The 18,880-nt window shown below is 36.1% G+C and overlaps 2 protein-coding genes and 1 long non-coding RNA gene across 5 annotated transcripts; 1 reads left to right on the top strand and 2 right to left on the bottom strand.

Annotated features, from left to right (window-relative positions):
- Positions 1-612: 612 nt before the first annotated feature.
- On the bottom strand, positions 613-3,764 carry LOC120075701 (transcription factor bHLH51). The gene is made up of 2 exons (XM_039029320.2): positions 2,088-3,764; positions 613-1,704 (listed from the first exon to the last, which is right to left on the bottom strand). The coding sequence occupies exons 1-2, from the start codon at positions 2,361-2,363 to the stop codon at positions 1,252-1,254; spliced, it is 729 nt and encodes a 242-aa protein (XP_038885248.1). The 5' UTR covers positions 2,364-3,764; the 3' UTR covers positions 613-1,251.
- LOC150029792 (uncharacterized) lies at positions 1,644-2,590 on the top strand. The gene is made up of 2 exons (XR_016527324.1): positions 1,644-1,783; positions 2,024-2,590. It is a non-coding gene; the product is annotated as an uncharacterized LOC150029792 (long non-coding RNA).
- Positions 3,765-5,550: 1,786 nt separating the features above from the next.
- On the bottom strand, positions 5,551-18,222 carry LOC150029791 (clathrin heavy chain 1). Of its 3 annotated transcripts, XM_090310352.1 has the most exons (30): positions 17,727-18,222; positions 17,156-17,360; positions 16,429-16,517; positions 16,239-16,317; positions 15,999-16,126; positions 15,238-15,336; positions 15,028-15,136; positions 14,408-14,487; positions 14,077-14,304; positions 13,903-13,968; positions 13,269-13,385; positions 12,630-12,827; positions 12,416-12,532; positions 11,985-12,044; positions 11,725-11,811; positions 11,448-11,531; positions 11,219-11,353; positions 11,054-11,116; positions 10,871-10,975; positions 10,629-10,741; positions 10,272-10,524; positions 10,027-10,163; positions 9,646-9,924; positions 8,548-9,550; positions 7,836-8,321; positions 7,558-7,728; positions 7,299-7,484; positions 6,541-6,663; positions 6,204-6,314; positions 5,551-6,083 (listed from the first exon to the last, which is right to left on the bottom strand). In XM_090310352.1, the coding sequence occupies exons 1-30, from the start codon at positions 17,769-17,771 to the stop codon at positions 5,916-5,918; spliced, it is 5,124 nt and encodes a 1,707-aa protein (XP_090166478.1). In that variant the 5' UTR covers positions 17,772-18,222; the 3' UTR covers positions 5,551-5,915. The 3 variants fall into 3 exon arrangements, with proteins under 3 accessions (XP_090166478.1, XP_090166476.1, XP_090166477.1); XM_090310350.1 differs by having other exon boundaries at positions 11,054-11,353; positions 17,727-18,160; XM_090310351.1 differs by having other exon boundaries at positions 10,871-11,116; positions 17,727-18,160.
- Between the last annotated feature and the right edge of the window lie 658 nt (positions 18,223-18,880).

Raw genomic sequence — 18,880 nt, 5'->3', positions numbered from 1 at the left:
CACCTAATCTTCGGGAAAATATTATACTGTTGTCGTATTACAATACTTCCTTTGTTTATACTACAAAGGTAATGAGGGAGCTTGAAAATTTTTCTATACTCCCTTCATATTAGGAAATTTTTTTGGTTCTTGGTGTAAGCGATGGTAATGTAAGAATTGGATTCAAAATTTTCAAAATAGCAAAATTTTAGTTTTTTGGATAGATGTTAAAAAGTTTATTGGTGTCTATCATTGACAGAAATTTATAGAAGTCTAGAAGTCTATCATTGATAGAAATTGAAAGAAGTCTATTTTTGATATTTTTTCCATTTGTGAATTTTTTTTTTGTAAATTTGTTGAGGACTTTTTTGTTGTGTATTTTAGAAGTCTAAATGTGGAGTAGATACTTGTGGACACTGGCAAAAGAAAGGGTTTGGTGCTTAGTTTGCAATAGAATGGGTGTCAATATTTATTCTTACAACTTTGTGTATTCATCTATGGTTGTTTGTTCAACTTGTGACGGTTTTGAGGATGAAAAATTCTGTTCTAACAAGTTTGTAATCTTGAAAAGCGAGAATTCTTTGTTTCAGATGATGATAAAGAAATGAAGTTAATGAGAAACCGCATGCTTAATTATGAACTTCAATGTGGTATCATCGGCTATATTTAAACTATAAGAACAAAGGAAATACTATAGCTTTTTCTTCACCAATCATCTATGTTACATTTCTTTGTTCAAAGCAGAGCGTGTGGATTTGAACATGTTTAAGTAGCCAACGGGTGGTACTTGAAAAAGTTGCTATTTCTATCTGTATTGCGTGAAGGGAAAAAGAACATGATGAGACATGTTGGAGAGTCCTTGAAAGTTCACATTGTTTAGTTAAAACCATGATTCAATCCTCGAATGTGCCTGCAAATATGATTGTTAAAGCCGATACCACGTGCTGTACTTCGACTCGTCCTTTTTCGTTATGCCTCTCTTTCCGATACTACATTTAACCTACTAGAGTTTTCAACTTTGGAAGAGGGACAATAATGAATCTTTCGATGGATTACATTTCTAGTTTTGTTTTCCAACTCTGAATCTTAACAGTAAAGCTCCCTCTTCCTAATTTAGAGACGGTTGTTGGCTCTGCCGCAACAGTTTCAACTTCTCCATAATCTTTCCTTTAAGAGGATCTAGTTTTCACCTCGCATCTTTTGTTCAATCCATTGTGATTGTATTGTAGTATCACTTTCACTCAAATAGGCCCCGAGTGGGAAGAAGAAAAATTACTTGGAATAATGAGACGGGAGGAAGAACCTCTGTCGTTTACTTCTAATACGACAGGTCGAGGCAGTTGATGATGATGACATTCGACTTAAAACTAATTTAAGTGACTGCTGAACAGTGTTTAAGCAGACACTTTTTTCACCATCTTTATTGCAGAGGATAAGTATGCTTTTAATGCGGCCACCAACACTAGCCATATCAGCCCTTATTGTTGTGAGCTTCAGCCCCTTGATCACCTGGATAAGCTCTGTGAACAATTCTGGGCGGTCGTCGCAGCTCACCGATACCTTTATCGCAATATTGTTCCTGCTGTTGTCTTCAACAATGGTTGAGTCAATAGTTACTTCATCCATGTCCGTTGGAACTGTCATGTTCTTGCTGGCTTCCATTGCTTTTCGTTTCAGGTCTTTCACTTGATCGATTGCGCTTCCCAACAGAGCTGCTTTATCCATCTGCCATAGGAAACAAGAAGATGACTTGAGCATATGCTGCAGAGGTTCTCTTTAACAGTATGTTTCTTCACAGAGTAAAGTAAGACCAATAACTTTGCAATTTTATGAGTAAGCTTTCACTGAAGTCATAAACTTTGATATCTCTATGTTGATTACTGCAATAATCACAAAGGTATTGATCTGAAAAAGTCCTCCCTTAACCATGTTTATGGACCCTCCCTAAATTGTTATTCAACTTAAAACGACGGGGTTATAACTTACATTCTCTTTGATATTTGCTCTATCTAATGGAAAAGTATGTATTTTTTGCCATGTTCAGTGTTTCAGATCATCCCAGATAGAAAGAGAAATGGATAAAAAGAGAGAGAGAAAGAGAAGAATACCTTATCAGACTTAGGAATGAGTTTCCTAAGGGTTGCAAGCTGAGCATTGATTCTGTCCCTACGTCTCTTTTCTGCTTGGCTATGGCTTTTGGAAGCAGAAGCTGCTCTGTCTTCAGCAATCATTCCTTCTGCTGCAGTTGAAAATGAAGGGAAGAACTCTGTTGAGCTTGAAAACTGAGGATTAATCATCCATGGAAGAAGCAGAGAAGGATCATGGCTTGAATTTGCATAATTTAGTCCTTGTGGCTTAGTAGAACAATCCCAGTTATCTTCCATAACTGATGCAAAAAGGGAAGCAGGGCCAGTCTTCTGAAATCCGACTCAAAAGTTTGGTTTTTATGGTTGCATCTGGAGAGCTACTGTTGATTGCACTAATAATAATAATGTGTTGTGTGTATGTGATCTTCAAAATCTTGACAGTGACTGGTGTGACGTCCAATAGCCTTTAATTTGTCAAAACGAAAATCATATTTGGCTGTATATGCCTGTCATTTCACTTTGAAGTTTCTGTTTTCCCCCCTCCTTTGATAAAGCTAAGACTCCACGATCTGATCAATTAAAGATTGTCCTCATGTAAAACCATTATCCAACTAATTTGAATGATTAATTTTGAGCCAAGAAAAAGTGAAACAATATAGCCATAAACAAAGAAAGCATAATTAAGGAACTCAAGTAATTGTTGAAACTAATGAGATCCCGATCCTTTTTTGACCTATAAACAGTGACAGATCTAAAAGATCTTTGATTTTGGGATAACTTTCAGAGAAACTTTTTCATCTCCTTACAGAATCAACTCCAACCCATTTGGATTAATGACAAATCCTTTAATGGGTCTGTGTCAAAAAATCTCCTTTCTTTCCCTACGGTAAATCATCAGTACTCTAAAAATCACGGTATTATGTCTTTAATCATTGAATTCTTTTCTCTTCTTCCTCCTTCAAGATAAGGTCAAACAGATTTATTATGAAGAGAATTCCAAGAGACTCAAATATAGAACAAAAACTGAGAGTTTCAAGATATAACACAGAATATTTCCACTATGAGGACTGAAAATGGAACCCAACACTTTACACCCCATACCAACACAACCTCCATATTTCTGAGTAATTTTTTACATCTTTTCGTAAGCAACTTTTCATACGGCTTTGTTGATGTGTCTGTTAACAGTTAACAGTCATGTAGAAGATAGAATGGGGGGGGTGGAAGAAAAGAAACCCTCAATAACTTTACCAAATAAAGCCTCTTCTCCTGAGTTGGAATCCCAAAGAAAGAGAAAAAAAGAGGGCCTTCTCATAGCGGCTTGTTGAGAAAGAAAATTCAGCTTAGTGTTTGTTTACAGAAGAAGCAAACAACAGAGCTTGAACTACAATGCAAAAAGGGGGGCCATAATGTAGGGACCCGTTTTGCACAAACATTGTAATTGAATGTTAGAGAAGATATTAAAGATTGATACGACTTCTGATCAACTACTCAAAATTTGCAAAAGTCCCATCTGAAAATCATGTGGTGCCCATAATTTCTCGTCTTTTGCACAGCTTTTCTTAGATTGTTTTAACTCAATGATTCTGTAGATTTGGAAGAGAAGATGAGTGTTGGGGGGTTTTTCTTCTGGGTACTATTTACTTGAGATAGATGAGAATGAGTGTGGGTTGTGTGGATAGGGATAGGGTTGGGATTTGTTTGAGAAGAATAATTTCGTCGGCAAGAGATGCGAGAAAAATGTGCCAAATCATAAGGTTGCGTTACCAATAATATAACTTCATCAACGTGTAGCTGTCCACCATATAATTGACATCTACTTTGCAGCCGCAACTATATGCAACTTGGGCAAACGGTACGGCTTTCTCATAAGTTTAGATTACCAAATGGTTCAATTCATTGTTTGTTTGTTTGTTTTTATCTTACTAAATTTGTGATTTGGTTGGTTGGAATTAATCAGATTCTTTCATGGTTGAATTCCGCTGGACTAATTAATTTGCATATTCGATTGAACTTGTGAAAGTTCATCAACCGAATACTTTTTCTCATCAATTTACGCATAATTCAGTGAGTAAAGTACTTATTGTTTCATTCTCCGCTGTACATTTGTTGAATTTAAAAAGAGAAAATGACAATTTTAGTCGTCGAGTTTTTGTCAATGGGTTCATTTAATTTCTAATATTCTTGTAAATTTAAATGAAAGGAGGAGATTAACAAAAGTTGTTTTAATTTTTTTTTTTAATTTAAAATGTCACCTCAACATTTAAAAAGTATATATATTAAGAAAACTACTAAAAAGCGCTTAATACATTCTCCATTAAAAAAAGATGAAGAACCCTCCTCCCGAAAAATAAGAAAACTTCAAATAAGTAGTTAATCTTCTGGAGGCTTACAAATTAACATACATACACAAAACTACAGATGTAACATTGTTTAAGAAATATATAATAATGAAAACTCATTATAATAGTGCATTGTAGCCTAACTTCGATGATATTAGGGATGTCAAATAATCCGACAATCCGAACAACTGGACTACCCAACTCAAAATGTAAGGATTGGGTTAGTTTTGTTCTTGGATATATATATATTCTTTTATGTTTAAAGTTTGATTATTTTGTGTTGAATAATTTGTGAATTTTTAATATTTTTTTATTAAAATTGTCATGATATTTATTTTTGTTTAAAATTTGCAATAAATATCATAGATATTTGGTATTTAGCATTTGAATTTTATGAGATTTTAGTTATTAATCTCATGTTGTATAATAAAATGACATTTTTTATTATTATAACTCGACAATCCAACCAACCAACCCAACCCGAATTTTAAGGGTGGGGTTGGATTGAAAACTTTATTTGAGTCATTTGAGTTGTTAATCCAACCAACCCGAATTTTCGAGTTGATTCAAAAAACACCCTCAACCCAATCCAACCCATGTAGACCCCTAGACAGTATCATAAATCAAGTCTGGGTTATCTTTTTGTAATATTTACATCTCAAATATACCAGATGCAGGAATTTCCAAGCGTATGTGTAGGGACGAGATTTTTTTGCCCCTTTTGAGTGTAGTAGAAGAAAATGCAACTTGTTTAAAATCCCACCTCAATATGAAAGGAGTCCTACCAGCATGCTCATCATCTATTTCATGGCCAGGCGACACTGCCTAAAATCTTGCCCTAGTTACTGATTTATCCATAGATCACACTCATTAGCTCGCTCTAAAACATAGTGGTATTGACTATAACTGAGTACAGAGACATTCAAAGATAGAAAGTGATAAAATCAAATTACTACATAAATCAACTGATGAACGTTTAATTAAAAAACTCATGAATTTTCAAATTATCAAAACCGATGAAAAGAACCATTCACACCAGAAGTGGTACAAGAAGAAAAATGTCAATCAAAGAAGACCGACGAAAGACCACCCAAACAAGAAATGAGCATTATCCAAAGTGGGGAAGGGAAGGGAACCAAAAAAACAAAAGACGATGATTCTATGAATCTGGGTTTTATCATGGTTTAAGCAGCATTTCCTAATGAAAGGCCAGGCTACAGTGGAGGAGAAAAAAATCTTAAAATACAGAACCTTCAGGTTGCTGCACCAGCATCCGAAAAAAAAATGCCTGCGCTACCAAAAGAATATTACAAAGACGAGTAAAATCCACAACACTATAACACAGGAACAGAATGACAAAAATACAAGAATTTTTCAGCCATCGAGGAAGAAGTGGGGGAGAAGGCATAAAATTAAGGTAAAGAAAAGCCCCCCAATTTGCAAGGTTTTAACTCTCCCTAGAATCTATAATCGATTCCCGTTTTTTTTTACTAGGTTTTTCTATGCGTTAATAGCTGCTACCCATCGGTGGCATGCCAAAAGGTGGCATTGGAGGCATCCCCAATCCGCCCATTGGTGGTGGTGCAGGTGCAAAGCCTGGCATTCCTGGTCCTCCTCCCATACCCGGCATAGGCGGTGCAGGCAAAGCAAGAGGCAGCAACTGAGCATACATGTTCTGCAGTTGAAGCTCACAATTTAGAATACAGAGAAAATATTGGACAACCGCGATGATGTAATTGTAGATGTCTACAGTAAGGCTGTGGATAACAGCAAATGGGTGAGAGGCTAATATTACCTGCTGAGCAATAACGTCCTTCTCTTCCTGCTCTTTAGCCTTGACCTCTTTGAGAGCCTCAATCTTGTCCTTCACAAGTTCATCAACCTTTCCTGTATATTCTCGGATAAACTGCGATATAAAGAAAAAATTTCATCGGATTACACGGATATGCTAGGAGGAAGACGGCTAATGGCTAACGGCTTAACTTGGAAGATCTATTTCATCACAACCAAAACCCAAGTTTCCACCAGTTCCCAGAAAACATTGGCGGAAACCAAAGTATCTCCAGATTTTAAGTCCTACCAATAAACCTGGATGTTAGAAACAGAAAGTAGTATGAAATAAGAGAAGGCACCTGCAACAGGTATGGGAAAGCAAAGTCGATCATGTTGTTGATCCAGGCAAGTTCAAGAGCAACGTCTGCCCGAATTAAGTCATAACAAACAAAGAGGCATGAGGCAAAGCATTCCTTCTTTCCCTGCACAGAAACCATTTATGACAAGATTAAAAATAAATTCCTTATGCCAACTTTCAAGTAATAATAGAAAATGATACATACATAACGGAAGCAAGAAGCAAGAAATCATATTGGAACATTTCATTGTTTTTTAAATAGTAAAGCATGTCATGAACACTTCCTGAAGGCACTGGGAGAACCAGATGAAACAAAGATTTCACCAATCACCATGAGATGTATTTGTAAATTTCTCCATCCACCCATTAGCTTAGCTCCTTAGCTATGAGATCAAGGCTACCCCAAATGAAAGTACCAAGTGACCCATGTTCACACAAGAAATAAAAGAAAGCTAGATGATGATAATTTGATCTATTTGACCTAATTTTATCCAAATTGTCAATAATCTGTAGTGAAAAATTCTTGCTCTAATAAACGAACAAAAATTCTAGATCCAAGTCCAAACAAAGAGCTTGGTTTCACATCCAGCGAGAACAATTTGAACATTTGTCATAATTCTCAATTATTGTATCTTCTGTTAATTTAACCATGTGGCTTCATCACTTGTAACAATTTAATATTCAAAATTGAACCAAAATTTTGTGTGAAAATGCATGCGCATGTTTTTTCAAACAACCAACTACAGAGATCAAACATACCTGTTCAATGAAGTAAACAAGCAACTCCTCGGCAAGTTCACGGTCACCAGATTGCGATGCTGTCTCCATTGCATCCTTGTAGAGATTGTCTTTCTTTGACAAGGCAATGGATTGCTTCCATCTTCCAGCTTTTTTGTAGATGTAGGCTGCAACACGTCTCATTTCAAGTAACTCATGCTTCTCAATCTGCACAAAAACACATTATTAAATTGTTTGCAACCAGATTTATTACTCATCCAGCTGGAAAACATCACTTCACCTTCTGTGCAAGGCCTATTTGATCAAAATTATCGTGCAAATCAATTGATTCACGCAATCTATCATAGTCTTCCTCTTCAACATAAATTCCATTCAAGGCCTCATTCACAGCAGACACGTTGTTGCTCTGAACTGCAATCATGTATGGCTTCACAAGCAGCAAGTGACCAGCCTAATATCCAAGAGAAAGGATGTACTCAGCATCAAGGTTCGAGGGCCAAGAAGACTACCAGAGGAATTAGTGTAAGATTAAAAAAAAAAACAGCTCCAACATATTACCTTCCTCATAATATCAACAACTCGTGTGTGGTCTACACGAAGTGCAAGCACATTGAGAAGATCATTGATAAGATCAGGATGCTCTTGCAAGTAAAAATGCACGGCCTTGTAATATAATTCCACATTAGCAACTTTGACTGCAACATCTTTAAATTGCATGTGATCCCATGCTTCAGGAGAATGATTCATGATGGTTGTTGCAGCATTATCAAATTCATCGTACTGGATATACAAATAGGTAAGTTCCTTCCAATGCTGCTGTTCATCACAAGCTCGTATAAGCTTGGGAATATTCAGCCGGGTTGAGAACAGTTTGATATGCTCCATAAGCTTCTCATGGCGGTATCTAGCATATAAAACTCCCAACTCAGTGAAGATACCCATATGAGCACGTTCAAGCCCCAGTCCACTCTCCATTAGAGAGATTAATTCATTGAAGCATCCTCTATTCTGATAATATTCACTGACCTCCTCCAGATCATCCACCTATTCATTGAAACACCACCGGATGGTTAATCAATGACCAAGTCACATCACACACCAGTACAGTAAGGAGAAAACATAAATCCATAAAAAACAGCATCTATAGGGATTAATAATAGATATTGGTTTGCATCTTTGTGTTACACAGGCACATCCTCGGAGTTAGGAAAAAATGAAAGGGGGATGGAGAGCAAAAATTAAGAAGGTTGAATTTGATTGTCATATTCACCTGGATAATAATGTTAAGACCACATATTTGTGCTAAGCGGAATTCTTCAGCGTCAACACAAGCAAAGCACACTTCCTTCCATGTCTTTGCACTGTTTGCTTTTCTTGCTGCATCAACAGCTCCTTGGAACTGTTTCAGTTTTACAAGAGTGATAGCCAGCTTAGCCCAGTTAGATATGAAGGCAAATATAATTTTAGCAGCCTCATATAAGGCTTCATCATACAGGCGATCGCCAACATTTTGAAGATTAGCCACATTTGGCATGAGAATAAACTCTTCAATCTCAGCCAACCGATCAATTTTAGCATAGGCATATATCAGCTCGCTGTCCACCTTGGGCTCTTTGGCCTTCTCCCTAACCATCAAAAGGTATCTAACTAAGTCATGATACACATTTGCATCCTCAGCAGCACGAATGACTTCCAGAAATTGAGTGGCATCATCTGCACGGATAAAGGACTCAATAGCATCGCTCACCAGTCCTTCCCTCAGTTGAGCCTTTGCCACCTGGCTCCAAACTGCATCTTCTTCAACCCGGAATGCAAACTCTACAGCTCTTTCAATACTCTGAATGTTATCCAACAAGACATTGACAGCTTGAACATTCAAGTTGAACTTCTTGAAAATTGCAAATGCCTCTTCATACAGCTGTGCCTCCACAGCCACTTCACCGACTGCAGGTCCATCAAAATTATCTAGTCTGTTGATGTAGTCCATAACTCTGGATGGATCTGCCTTGATGGCCGTCAATATAAGCAGATTTTGAAGATTAAAGTTTCCACTAAATGCAGAGTTTTGAAGGACAATCTTTTCAAGAAGTTCAATCAACTCATGAGGCAGATCTGCTGTCATAAAAGCCTTAACAGCGGCTGAAACTTGCTCCGGACTCTTGCTTTCTGGCAAGGCTGTTGATACAACTTGATCAATGAGCTGCCTTCTATATTCATTTTCAGGGTTAAGAACCTTCTCCCAAAGATCACCATCCATCCTCTCAACCACGTATCTGCATAGCAGTTCATATTTATGAATAAATCATATTGCTACCAATGCATACATTCTAGCTAGTTAAACGATTAAATTTTTTAACGTATCACTAACCTTGCTTGCAATTTGAACAAAGAGTTTTTGTTTGTAACATTAATAAGCTCATCATCACACTGTCCACGTCGATAGGCCACAACAGCTAAAGTGGGATCACGTTTTTCACAATATTTACCCACAACACGAGAATCATAGTATGGATTGGTGGTAAGAAAGTGTTCTGGATTATTGTTGCTATCGATAATAATTTTACCGAGAGCATTATGTACATGTACATCCTGACTTCCCTCACTCACCAGATGCTCCAAAAATTGAGTAAGCAACCGCAATCGATTTCTGCATCAAATAAATTAATTAGCTCTCGTCATTACATAAAAATCATATGGAGAAAAAAATTAAGAAACAAGAATACGAGGAAAATGGAACTGGAAAAAGCACCTCTTTTCACATTCATCCACCAGAGGCTCCACAGGAAGCAAAGAACGGACTGAGAGAATCAAACCTTTAATGAAATCTTCAGGACACTCATCATCCAACAGCTGGCCCACAACCAGAGGAGCATTCCCAGGGTTCACCTACCAAATTATGCCACCAAATATCATTTCAACAGTAATAACCTAAATATAACTATTTTAATCAGAATGGGAAGGTGGAAAATGAACCAAACTAACAAAGCTACACACCTTCTGAACATAGCCTTCAATGTAGCGGAGCATGTTATTTGTGTAAAGGTAATGTGTGAGATCTGGAACAAATCCAAACCGGTCACAAACATTAATTAAAGGACGTGCATCTGGAAGCTTAGCTTCCATTAAAAAGTTCTTGGTTTTCTCTGCATCATAGAAGTTGGATTCTCTTGTTACACGTTCAACCTCCTTAATCTGTCCTGTTTTAGCAGCAGACTCAATGTACTTGAAGTGAATGTCAGGATCCTCACTGAAACAGAAAAGTTAAAGGAAAAAAATTATAATTATAATTAAACCATAAAACTATAAATAACCTACTATAGTGAATATATAATTTCTCACTAGAAAATTTACCTCGAACTCAAATATGACCCCAGGAAAAAGTACAAGCCCTCATATGACTTAAATTGTTCAAAAAGTTTAATGCACGCATCAACCCCCAACTGTTCACAATATTCCTTTGCAACCTGCAGAAACAAACATCAGAATCTTAACCGTCATTTTTGTTTCGCTATTCTAACACCTCCTTCAGTTGGAAAAAATGTAAAGGAAAAAGAAAAGAAAAAGAAAAAGAAAAATGGAAATTTGTTAGTTACCTGCACAATAATCTGAAGGTTGCCTCTGAGATTGACAAGCAAAAGGTCCTTCATACACTCCAAAGCCCACTCACGAGACAAAGTACCGAAAAACTCTACAAGTGACTGCAGATAACCATATGTAAGATCGAATATACATAATCCTGGTAGGTGATAAGCGATACAAGTACTAACTAGACAAACCTGTGGTTCAATAGCATGTGTGTTCACAATGACTCGTTTAATATCTGGTAGCTCTGTATAATGCTGCAAATAGGTAGAAAAAGGCAATAAGCCTAGCATAAGTCCATAAAGACTAAAGGCATTATAGAATTGGAAAAGAAATATAGTTGCTAAAAGTAATCTTACCTGCAAAGCTCGCACGTAAAGCCCAGCCTTCTCACAAAGTTGGGCAATTCGAGGTCTATCATAATGACTAAACATTCCATTAGCCAATATGGCATCAGCTACATTTGGAAAAGTCACCAGATTGATTTCTAGGACCTACGTAATATAGATCATCAATAGACAAAAGTTTTGATAATGCCACCAGCTGATACAGGTAACTGATAAATTAATTAAGGTTGGGGGCAAAAACCTTTGTCTGGAGGAAAGCATGCTCGGGCAGATTTGGCTTCAAAACATCCAACAGGAAAGCAGTAGCCTCACGAATCAAATTCCTCTGGGAAATATCAAAGCAGGAACCTTATTATAAGAATCACATGTGACAAACCGTTCGTCCAAATGGTTGAGATGCAACAAAATGACAGACAAAAAATATTCTGCACTTTCTAATGATGCAGGAAAAACAGGATGAGAAATATGATAGCCCCATCGACCATTATAGCTTATGAAACCGTGAATATATAACAAACCTGAAGAAAAAGATCAGTTATTGTATTGTAGTCAACAGGGCAACCTCCTTCCATTTGTGACATCATCAATGCAAAGTTAACTGCTCCCTACAAGCCAAGAAAGAAATTCTCAGTCTCCCAATACAAACAGGGAGGAAGAGGAAAAATCCATACTGTTCATGACAGTTCTTTTTTTTCAATTTTTTTTTCTCCTTTTCTATAAGACCAGATATCAATTGAATAAATGAGTTAACAGGAGTTATAACCATATATATGCATACCTGGGGGTCTGTTCGGAGAATTGTTTGCAACAGGAATAAGTAGTCTGGCGTGTACCCAACCTATAGCAAAAAAAACTTCTATAACAATTCTTGCAAGAACTACATGTGAAAAATTTAATGATAAGAGTAAGTATAGTTCACTGTTCAAAACACGTCAAGGTCCAAAAACTTTGAGATATGTAATTAAATAAATAACACCATTAAACAAAACTGCAATCAATAAAGTTTTAATAGCACATATTTGCCGACATTGCTATTGTAGAGAGAGAGAGAGCCTATGATGGTAACATACTCAACTAAGTTCAGAGAAACGGAAGAAAGAGCAATAATGAAGATAAATCAGAATAGGACTAACTTTAGGAGTTAATAAAACTCTGAAGCATGATATCAGATTATTCTGTACATCTAACGGGGAAAAGACCTTCCATTACCTGCTTTGAATATATAAGGATCTTGTCAAATTCCCTCCGCTCAGCAAAGGCAGCAACTACCTTAGGTGTTGCTCTGGCTTTTATATAGATCTTCAAGGCCAGGTCATTGTCCACAGTCTACGCAAACATGAATTAATAAGTAAAGGGAGTAGGTAAAATTTTCCAAAACAACAAGAATAAAAAAAATGACATCAACCAAAGGTGGATATCAAACCTTCACAAGATCCCCTAGTTCCTCACTGCATTCCAACTTGTCATCACCCAACCAGTTCTCCAAGAGGTTCTTCTTATTCTGGTTAACAACTAAACGAGACAGTTCCAATGACTCAAATGCATTCAGCTTTCCTCTCGTTAATAAAGTTCCAAAATACTGCAGTAGAGGTGGTGTTTGACCAGTTTGCACTGGTACACTCTGCATCGTTTAATAAAAATAATCATTAATATAAAGCATGCAATAGTTCAGAAATGAAAAAGAAACTCCCTCGAGGTGTCCGTCTGCTCAAGATCCAATGATCATCAAAAATACAATTTTCTTGTGATAATGTCTTCCAACCAACATTATCTTGTTTAATACTAGAGGAAAAGATATTCCAGTTATGGTCATTGATTTTCACTAATCACTTCAGCAAATTAATTCCTCAAAAATAAAAAGAGGAAATGATACCATTTGCCAATACACAGATAGAAAGTAAAGAAAGCAAATATTCAAGTAGATATGTACAACAGAGAGTGCAATTTACTTCCAGAGATCAAATTCAAATAAAATAGGGTAAGACCAACGGCACAACAGGGCACTATGAAGGTCATAAATCATGACCTATCTAGGAGAAAACAGAAGGGAAAATAAAAATACCTGAAATTTTGCAACAGTATCTGGTGTGCGGAGGATTCCTTGAGGAGACTCAGCAGCCAATTCAGCAGCTTCTTTGTACTTTGTTTGAGCAAAAAGTTCTTGGAAACGCTGGACAACCTGTGAAAATTGTGAAAGAATGTATCGTGAATAATAATCAACGGCACAGATTCTAAATGTGAAGCAATAAGAACAAAGTAAGGTTTATATAAAAAAAATTCAACTCTTTCACATGATAAAACAAGTCAAACTATTCTAGTAGCTTATTTTAAATCAAATATATAAATCAATAAAATCAATACCTGATTAACATATGTTATCTTCTTTTGATATTTAAAATTTGAAAAATCACAGCTAGTCTTCTATTTCAAGAAATTAGTGTTTCTTGACAAACTAATGAGTATTTAAAAGCTCCAAATCTTATTGCTAGTAGGAAAAAGAATATATCAAAAGAGGAACCAAGTAACCAACCTCTGTCAAACAAGTCCCAACTATTTGAACCCAATACCGCCATTTTGTGCTGTTTAGTTTTATTGAACTCTCCAAGGTTCTTTTAACCACCCCCAACTTGCCTATTTGACTAATGGATAAACTCATGGTGGGTTCAAAAGAACTATGCTTATGCAAGCAAGCTTACCAGATTTTCAGCACCAGGAAGATTTCCTCTTTTAGCAAGATTGACAGCAAGCTCTAAATTGTTCAACTGCCATAACCAACAAAATTTTTCGTTAGTCTCAGCCTCTCGATTGTATAATAAAGAATGGAAAAATATATAGTTCCAAAAGAGAAGGAAATTTGGTCATGATCATACCTGGCCACTGACAAAGGAGATGATTGTTTGTTCATTGACAGTAGCCAGTAACACCTGACCTCTCCTGTTTATAGCATAAAATCCTCCCACTGAAGAAGCCTCTGCAGTCAAAAATATAGGATCTGGGCTGATCCTATTTCTATATACAGCAGCAGCTGTCTCTAAGTCATATACAAATAACAGCCCCAGCTTGGTGATCACATAGATCAAACTATATTTGTGTGATATCTGTAAAATAAAATAAAATAAAAATTTAAAAAAAGGTCACTAAAATTAATAAAAGATGGTCTACTAGAATCTTGAACAAGCTAAGCGAGTAACTGTCTAATACCTGCATTGCCACAGGAAAGTCATCAGCAAAATCAGGTGGAAAAAAGAGATCAGCTTGCTTCTTTGTAAATGATGGTTTTCCTGTAAATGTAAATAACTATGTTTACAAAAGTCGAATGACATCACTATGTGAGACTTCATAAAACTACTTCAACATGTTTTGGTTCTCCCATACTATCCGCAGAAAGGCCTTTCGAAGGTTTTCGTTTTATGATTTCTTACCATCTCTAACTCAAAGATCTCAATATAAAGCAGATCAATTTTTAAGCAAGAATTGCACATGGATAAACATTCAGGTCAATCACAGCATTACATATCCCAAACTCATACAAATGAAATTACAGCCTACCAGTCACATGACATGTTTGAAAGATAGGTTTTTAAAATTAATATTTTGCATCTAACATAATGAAAACGGATTCAATCTGGATATGGGCATAAATACATTTTAGCAATACCACTTGCAGCACCAAAAATTTGTGAACACGACAGAAAAATATGGTATATGCTGTTAGAGAATAGCCAAACCTAATATTTTGAAGTCGAATGTTAACTTTGACCCAGCAAACCATAAAACTACACAACAACTTAAACAAAACAGATACTTAAGAGCAAGTTTACCTGGCTGGGCACCAAGTTCAATGACATGTAACTTGGAAGTGATTTGTCCAGCGTTAAGTGTCTTCGTGGCAAAGGATATAAGCGTCGAAGGGTTCTCATTTCCAGGAACCTGATCAAATAAAAAATAAAAAATAAAAATAAACCAGATAAAGCAAAATAATACATCAAAGAATGCATCAAAAGTACATGAACTGAAAAACAGCCTCTTACTTTAAATTGAGCAAATGCTGCAGCATGTGCTTCAAGAGCTTGACTTCTCTGCTGATCCACAGAGAAGAGTTGCATATTCCCCTTCACAAGTTGTGGCCTCTACATAATAAGAAAAAGGCAAATCAGAACTCCATGGACCCTAGAGTTGTATTAGCTTCATATTTCTACATATTACAACAAATGTAAACAGGATAAAATTTAAGCACACCATTAATTTTAAGAGATGGCAAAAAAAAAACCTCAAAATAAATAGTTATATTCATGAAGAAGGCAAAAATCCTATATCATGAGCCATCCAGCTAAGTAGGAAATTGGAGGAGTGGCAACCATAACCAATAAGTTCTAAGTTCTAAGTCTAAGGCTGAAGGCACTAGGAACGGTCTTCAATTTGCATCAGGAAGAAGCATGGCTTGGAAAGCATTACACACTGAAGCCTAAACCATGAAAAGAGTTGGTAGTGTTTTAGCACCAGTCAAGTACATCACTGTGTATCACATTGTCAACCAACGAAGGGAGGATGGGCCTCAGGGTGGATAAAATCATTCAACCAGTCCTGATTCTAAAATCAGACCAAACTAACACCAGTTAAATGTATTATATCCACCATTCTATCTGAGTCGTCTTTCCTTTGTGTGTGGAAGTAAAAAGAACTTTGCCAATTGCATCTTGACCACTCAGAAATTTTTTGTACGTACAAATTTATATTTAAAAAAAGGTACCATTTCCATGGAGAATAAGAATTTAATAAAATGATTACATACCTCAGGTGAACCAGGTGCAATCCCAATCAAAACCAACCACTTTTCAGAAGGATCACACCTATAGTTTATAATCTGATTGTTAGCCAGATTGGCTGTTCTCTCAAACACTTTCACTGGTTCAGAATCACCTACAAGAAACAAGAATGAAGACGGAGTGAACAAAGAGTAAATCCATAACTTAAATTGTTTGATATCTGAGATAGATAACTAATTGAAAAGAAAATAAAAAATGTTCCCAACCATCAATAGACCAATGATATACTGAAGTTTGTGTGACCAAGCCCAATGTCTTAGGGGTTATCCACTTCCAAAAGACAACCTATGAATAAAGCAAATTCATGAGTGCTATGAACTGTGAATCTCAAAGAGAAAACCATGCTCCACAACAATCTCAAAGTTCCAATTTGGAAATACAGAATAGAGTTCCAACCTGCTCGGGCATCAAATGTGATTTCATCTTTGACTTCATCTCGATGTTGAATATTTGTAGGTGGTCTTGAGTTGACCCCTGGACTTGAGCTACATGATGGTGCAAAATAGGCAAAGGTTCAAAAGACGTAAAATTATATATATATATATATATATATAATGTAAAATCAAATATGAGCAACATCAATCGCGGAATATTTCTGCTTTCACAACATAAAGCTCGCATAGAGTGAGTTCAGTTCAGAACGGTCGCTAGATCAAGAACATGTGTTCAGGTGATTCAGCATACTTCGAATATAAATGATGATAAGAATCTTATCTTTCCAGATGAACAAGACTCTTGATGCATTAGAATGTTCATTTCCCGGTATCTTTTACATTTTATGCGCACTAACTTTGAAACTCCATTTAAGGAATGTATGACGGTTGAACTCAAAAACCTAGAAAGTTGAGCATGTAAAATGAACTTCTCACACAGACGTTAGGTCAAGCAAACCCAAATTAGACGGAATTCAAATTAAATTCCACTAGCTTGACCATCATTAAACACTAGAATTTTGTAGAAAATCATTGGCAGACATCTTCCAAATTGACACATGATTAGAAATAATGTCATCGATTCCAAATCTAAAAACTATGTTTCTTATATTAGCATTCCTACGACCACAATATCTGAAAACCAAAAAAAAAAAAAAAAGGATTATCAACTCCACATAATCATGCAATACCTTTCAAGGCCAATATTCTAGAATTAGGATTCATAAGTGCCGAGTCCGCAGTTATAGGCCTCCTCAATGGTTGCATTGGCATGTTCATATCAATAATCACAACACTGTTCTGCGGTGCTGTTTCTCGGACGCAAATATATTTATCTGATTCCATTGTCACGTGCGTGAACGTAATGAATTGCGGATTAATTCCAATGCTCGGAAGCTGAAAGTTCATCAGATCACACAACCCGATCAGTCAGTATAGAATCCATCTAGCGGCCGGAATAAAATTGACGCACTCGATAGACGAAAAGTAAAAGCCAGAAATGAATAATCAAATGCAAGATAGACCACAAAGTCACAGATCTAAAGAGAACAAGTATCGGATCTGAGCCAACTACAACAAGAGGTAGAAAACCAAAACAACTTAAATCGAGAAATCGAAGAGGTAGCAAAGGATGCGAACTCGTAAACAAAATTGAGCAATCAAACACCATTCGACATCGACTAAAACACAATTACAATTTCGAATTAAGCTTAGGAAGTATATAATTCAAAAATTTATAAAAAAAGGTAAGAGAAAACATACCGTTATGGCTTCCTTCATGGTGATCGGAGCGCTGGCGGCAGCCATGATGGCTCGATAGCAAGAACACACACGGATCTAACAAGACAGCAAAAGAGAGATAGAGAGAAAAAGGAAGAGAAGGGAGGCCTATAAGCGGAAGTGAAGGCAAGGCGAGATCTGAGGCAAGGACGAAACCCTCGGACCCTCGAAACGACAGAGGGAACAGAGAGATCTACAGAAGAGAGAAAGAGGGAGAGAAAGAGAGAGAAGAAGAAGAAGAAGGAGCGAGTGGGAATATATAGTCTGGCTCGACTATATTAAAAGGAAGTGATTTTTCTTCTAATCGGATGTGAAATTGAAAATTCAATTATATAAACCACGAAGGCGAAGGCGAAGGCGTGATAAAATATACGAATAAATATAATAAATATTTGGAAAAAAAAAAAAAAAAAAAAGTTGAAAGGAAAATGGGATTAAAAAAAATGCCGATTGCTACTATGACAGGTATGCATTTTCTGTACGAGTCTCGAGACATAGTTGAATAAATTTGGATTTGGAAGCCAACCCCATTTTTAGAACATATTTGAACTCTTTTTTTTTTTTTTTTTAACAATATGTGTCGTGATTGTTTCAACCAATATTATACGTTTCCTATTTATAATCAAATTTAGTGAAATTATAATGGAATTTTATTATTGTATCAATTGTAATTGACTTCAATTACATATGTAATTAGATTGTTTTTTATCCTGTTTAATTAAGATTTTTTACAAATGTAATTTGACTACGATTGAGATTGTTTATTTTTACCGTGTTTACATCGTATTATCTTCTTACCATTTCATCTACCTCTATCAAATCAATAAGGTTACCGGTAATGGTGACAATTTCATAATTCTTTTGTTGTAATAGTAACAATATTTATGAGACAACAGTAAATTATGACGATCACAATAACAATGGTCGTATCTTTGGACAAAAATTGAAAAATCATTCAATGAGTCCCATGTAATTTTAGAACACAGATTCAGCACCTTTCATTTCTCAATCAAATTGGTCGTTAACAACAAATGTAATGAAATTGGATCTACTTTTTATATTACATTGATGGATTACGTTTCACTAAAGATGAACATAGCTTGTGATGATTGTAACTCGTATTTAAACTATGCATC

Source organism: Benincasa hispida, unplaced genomic scaffold, assembly GCF_027475165.1.
Source record: "Benincasa hispida cultivar pf3 unplaced genomic scaffold, pf3_genome.v1.1 HicScf918, whole genome shotgun sequence".
Lineage (NCBI taxonomy): Eukaryota > Viridiplantae > Streptophyta > Magnoliopsida > Cucurbitales > Cucurbitaceae > Benincasa > Benincasa hispida.
The sequence above is the reverse complement of the archived record's forward strand: the minus strand, read 5'-3'. Positions and strand labels throughout refer to the sequence as shown.

Excerpts from the sequence above, each read along its gene's own strand:
- LOC150029791 (XM_090310350.1), bottom strand. The coding sequence starts at position 17,771 with ATGGCTGCCGCCAGCGCTCCGATCACCATGAAGGAAGCCATAACG. Across the intron at positions 11,354-11,447 it reads ATGCTTTCCTCCAGACAAAG|GTCCTAGAAATCAATCTGGT; the intron begins GTTTTTGCCCCC and ends TATATTACGTAG. Across the intron at positions 10,164-10,271 it reads TTGAAGGCTATGTTCAGAAG|GTGAACCCTGGGAATGCTCC; the intron begins GTGTGTAGCTTT and ends ATAATTTGGTAG.
- LOC120075701 (XM_039029320.2), bottom strand. The coding sequence starts at position 2,363 with ATGGAAGATAACTGGGATTGTTCTACTAAGCCACAAGGACTAAATTAT. Across the intron at positions 1,705-2,087 it reads TCATTCCTAAGTCTGATAAG|ATGGATAAAGCAGCTCTGTT; the intron begins GTATTCTTCTCT and ends TTCCTATGGCAG.